This window comes from Nannospalax galili, unplaced genomic scaffold, assembly GCF_000622305.1.
Source record: "Nannospalax galili isolate Female #2095 unplaced genomic scaffold, S.galili_v1.0 scaffold948, whole genome shotgun sequence".
NCBI classification, from domain to species: domain Eukaryota; kingdom Metazoa; phylum Chordata; class Mammalia; order Rodentia; family Spalacidae; genus Nannospalax; species Nannospalax galili.
Genome location: NW_008358192.1, coordinates 806,292 through 811,195, shown reverse-complemented (window position 1 = coordinate 811,195; position 4,904 = coordinate 806,292). Strand labels below are relative to the sequence as shown.

Below are 4,904 nucleotides of genomic sequence, written 5' to 3'. Positions count from 1 at the left end.
AAGGTGTGAGAACCTGGACAGGCCTTGCAGTCAGCCCCGCCCACACGGCCCCCCCCCGCGATCAGCCCCGCCCACACGGCCCCGCCCCGCGATCGGCCCCGCCCCGCGATCAGCCCCGCCCACACGGCCCCGCCCACCCCTGGACTTGGACCAGAACTGAATCTGAAGACCCGTTCACCGACACACGTCTCTTCCCGGTGGACTCCACAGGTCCCCGCAGCCTCGGGCCGAACCTCGGACCTGGGAATCCGGGGCGACTCTGGGCGTCCGTGGGGACGTGGGGGCCGTGACCGCCGACCCGGGGTCACTCGGGGTCACTCACCGTCCCCGCTCTGGTTGTAGTAACCGCGCAGGGTCCGCAGGTTCACGCGGGAACTTCGTACGTTGATCTTAGATCTGACTGTGTTCAGCTCCCAATAGACGCGGTCGCCCTTCGCCACCCACGGCGCGCGCGGCTCCATCCTCGGATTCTCCGCGTGGCTGTCGAATCCCACTATCTGCGTGTCGTCCACGTAGCCGACTTCGATGTACCGCGACTCCCCGGGCCTGGATACCCCAGTGCCGAAATAGCGCATGGAGTGCGAGCCTTGGGGGGCGAGGGGGGCGGTGAGACCCCCAGGACAGGGGCGCAGCTGGGACCGGGCGGGGCGCCGGGTGGAGGAGGAGCGGGCAGGGCTGCCCAGCTGGAGAGCCGGGAGGGTCTGGGCGGGGGAGGGAGACCTGGCTTCCCTGGTGCGCCCCGTCCCGCAGCGCCCCGGCTCCCTTGCTCCTCTGGGCAGAGGCCGGTTCCTTCCCGACCCCGCACTCACCCCCGCGGGTCTGGGTCAGGGCCAGGGCGGCGGTGAGCAGCGGGAGGAGGGTGCGCGGCGCCATCGCCCCCATTCTGGAGACTCAGGAACAGTCTGAGTCGGGCGGGTCTGCGTGGACGTCACACCCTGTGCCCAGGCAACACTGGCTGGCGTCTCTAGGAAGGGACACCCAGTTGTTACAGACTTTCAGGACTCAGTGATCTCTGGTCACAGTCCACAGTGCTCAGGTCTTTGCACCAACACAGGATTCCCCACTGCAGTAGGCGGCGCCTTGGCACAGCACATGGCACAGGCCCTGTGTGGGGGTCCTGGTGAGGGTCCCGCACTGGGGGAGGAGGGTGGGATGCGGTGACTTAGAGGATCTGCTGGAGGCGGTGCAGCTCCTGGAACCTGGAGAGTGCGAGCCTGGGGGAAGATAGGGGCTGAGACCCCGGACAGGGGCGCGGGGCTCGGGTGGACACGGAGCGGGGCGGGGCCGCCCGGCTGGGCCGTTTCCTTCCCGACCCCGCACTCACCCCCGCGGGTCTGGGTCAGGGCCAGGGCGGCGGTGAGCAGCGGGAGGAGGGTGCGCGGCGCCATCGCCCCCATCCTAGATATCTAAGGATAATCTGCGTCCTGCTGGATCTGCCTTGACTTTAGAACCAGTGACCACGGTGACACGATTAGCTTCCTCAGGAATCGAACACCTAACGGAAATGACAACTGGATGGTCATCAAGTGCCCACGCAGAAAGACCTTAGGAGAAGGAAGTGGGAAACTGGAGAGGTGAATTCCCACCTCTGGGCTGCCACACCCTTAGCCCTGAGGCTTCTTCCTGACCTCTGACTCATCTTATTCAGTGTCCCGACCCAAAGGCTCTCCGGTTAGAGGGCCCTCAGGCTGGACCTCCTGCGAACCGCTCCTCCTGCTTCCTCTCTTCCAGCACAGCCACCCTGGACTCTTCTGGAAAAAAAGTCACCCCAGGGAATGCGATGGCAGCAGCCAGCTGGCCTGGGAACCCCAGTGCAGAAATGGGTGTTCTCTTTAAAGCAGGAGGAGGTGGCTGCCAGCACCTCAGAGATACCCAGAGCCCATGTTTCCATGTTCACCACCTGCAGGGGCAGCTCACATTGCCAAGCCCTGACTGGTCAGGAGTCTTGACAGTAAAAGAAGAGAGTTTGGGCTCTTCACACGGGAACTTGTCTAAACAACACTGTGCTTAGATGCAGAGGTCCTGGCAGTTTCCTTCCCAGATAATGCACCTGATAACAATTCCTCCGAGAAGGGAAATGGAAGGAGTCAAGGGTGGAGAGAGGGTGACTCTTCTCACCTGTGAAATTTGTACACAGAGTTCAGAGCTCCATATGTAAATTAGAGGACCTAACTTAGGGGAGGGCGTTGCTGTGTCTTTTGAGACACTGTCATGACACTGTGGCTGGCCACACATTTGCTGATTAGCAGAGGATATCTTTGTCCTCCGTCCCAAGTGCTGGGATTATAGGCATGCACCAACACACCTTGGCTGAATTCTCATTTACTATATAACTCCACAGGAAAAGGACATTCACAAAGATTTAATGGCATGTTGGAAAGAAAATTACAATTACTACCAGAATTCCCAGCTTCTCAACTGAAATATTTGGGGCATGTTTCAACTTGGGTAAGAAAGAAGGAAGAATTAAGGGAAGTCCACACTTATAATGGGGCAGGAGAGATGGCTCAGCAGTAAAGAGCACTGGCTGCTCTTGGAGAGGACCCAGGTATGTTCCCAGCACCCCCATGGCAGCTAACAACCATCCATAATTCCAGTTCCAGAGGATCTGATGCTCTCTTCTGGCCTCCACAGGCATTGCATGTATGTAGTGCACCTATATACATGCAGGCAAAACACTCATACACATGAAATAAAAATAAATACATCAGGGGCTGGAGATATGGATCCAGTGGTAAGGAGCATTGGCTGCTCTGGCAGAGGACCTGGGTTGGGTTCCCAGCACCCACATGGCAGCTAACAATCATTCATAACTACAGTTCCAGGGGATCCGATGCCCTCCTCTGACCTCTGAGGGCAATTGCACGACATAGGTGCACTTATATACATGCAGACAATACGCTTATACACATAAAATAATAATAATAAATAGATATGGTACAAGAAGCAAGAGAGCTACTTGAGATCTGTCAAGGCTTAAGAATTCTATAAGCCCACCCCCACTGACATGTTTCTTCCAGCATAGGCTACACCTTCTAAGACCTCCCAAAACAGCACCACCAACTGGGGACAAAATGTCCAAATACTTGGAGCCTATGGGGGCATTCTCATTCAAACCACCACAGGAAGATAATGAAGCTTACCTAAGGGGCTCAGGAAGGCACAAGATTCACAAAGTCCCTTGTATTAGTTACTTTTCTGTTGCTTAAACACCATGACCAAGGCAACTTATGGGTGAAAGTTTATTTTGGCTTATGATTCCAGAGGGATAAGAATACATCATGGGGACTGGAGAGATGCTCAGTGATTAAGAGCACCAGTGCTCTTGCAGAGGACCTAGATTCAGTTCCCAGCACCCACATGGGAGCTGACAACTATTCTTAACTCCAGTTCCAGGGGATCTGACGCCCTCTTCTGACCTCCATGAGCACTGCATGACACAAGTACACTTACATGCAGGCAATACACTCATACACCTAAAATTAAAATAATAAATAAAGGCCAGGCGTGGTGGCACACGCCTTTAATCACAGCACTTGGGAGGCAAAGGCAGGCGGATCTTTGTGAGTTCAAGGCCAGCCTGGGCTACATAGTGAGTTCAGGTCAACTGGGGCTATAGGGAGACCCTGTCTCAAAAAGACAAAAATAAAATAAATAAAATATTTAAATAAATAAGAGCCAGAAAGCCAGGCATAGCAGTACAAACTTTTAATCCTAGCACTCAGGAGGCAGAGGCAGGCAGATTGCTGTAAAATCAAGGCCAGCCTAGGATGGTGTACATAATGAGTTCTAGGCCAGCTGGGGCTACATAGTGAGACACTATCTCAAAAAATAAATAGCCAGGTGTGGTGGCACACGCCATTAATCCCAGCACTTGGGAGGCAGAGGCAGGCGGATCTCTGTGAGTTTGAGGCCAGTCTGGTCTACATAGTGAGTTCCAGATTATACATAGACCTCAGAAATCACTTTGGAAAAGATTTATTTAAAGGCTCACTGAGATCTACAAGGTAAGTGCTAGGGGACAGATGACTCTGTCATGGACTCTGACAGTTTCCTCTTTCTTTTTTCTTTTTTTGGTCTTTTTGAGACAGGGTCTCCCTGTAGCCCCAGCTGACCTGGAACTCGCTATGTAGACAGACTGGCCTAGAACTCAGAGAGATCTGCCTGCCTCTGCCTCCCAAGTGCTGGGATTAAAGGCGTGCACCACCACGCCCAGCAATAAAAATATTTTTTAAAAAAATTAACATAAATATCCAGGTATGGTGGCACACGCTTTTAATCCCAGCACTTGGAAGGCAGAGGCAGCCAGATCTCTGTGAGACTGAGACAACCTGGTCTATATAGCAAGTTCCAGGCCATCTGGGGCTACAAGGATACCCTGTCCCAAAAAAACCTAAGTAAATAAATATATAGCCCCTCCCAGGATCCAAAAACTTGAGACCCGTGGGAAGAGTGGATACTGAAGAGGGAGAACATGGGGTGCATGTGAAAATGAACCTACTGAGCACGGCGAGGTGATGTGACGCCTGAAAAGATAGGTGTGTTCACCGGAGAGCTGAGGAAGATGGATGCAGCGGGGTCCGCGAGACGCGGCTGGAGCGTTCTTGACACTGAGGCGCCCCATGGTGACCATGATTTTTCACAAGGTGAGGGAGGCTCTGGAGGACTGGACATAAAGCGACATGTAAATTGGGTTCATAAAGTACTTAAGCTGGAGAGCTGGCTCGGCAGTTAAGAGAACCTGATGCTCTTGCAGAAGACTTGGGTTTGGTTCCCAGAACCCACAACCAGATGGCTCACAACCATCTGTAACTCCAGTTCCGGGGGTCCATTCCCTTCTTCTGGCCTCTGCGGTCATTGCCTGAATGTAGTGCACCTACGTGCATGCAGGCAGAACTCTTACA

General features: G+C 54.0%; 1 protein-coding gene across 1 annotated transcript in view; it reads right to left on the bottom strand.

Annotated features, from left to right (window-relative positions):
• The window catches only part of LOC103724463 (patr class I histocompatibility antigen, A-126 alpha chain), a 6,277-nt gene extending 5,324 nt beyond the window's left edge, over positions 1-953 (bottom strand). Inside the window, exons 1-3 of the mRNA XM_017795194.2 lie at positions 810-953; positions 323-586; positions 4-13 (exon numbers count right to left, since the gene is read on the bottom strand). Coding sequence (XP_017650683.1) covers positions 4-13; positions 323-586; positions 810-882 — 347 coding nt within the window. The 5' untranslated portion in view covers positions 883-953. The remainder of the gene's footprint in view (positions 1-3; positions 14-322; positions 587-809) is intronic.
• Between the last annotated feature and the right edge of the window lie 3,951 nt (positions 954-4,904).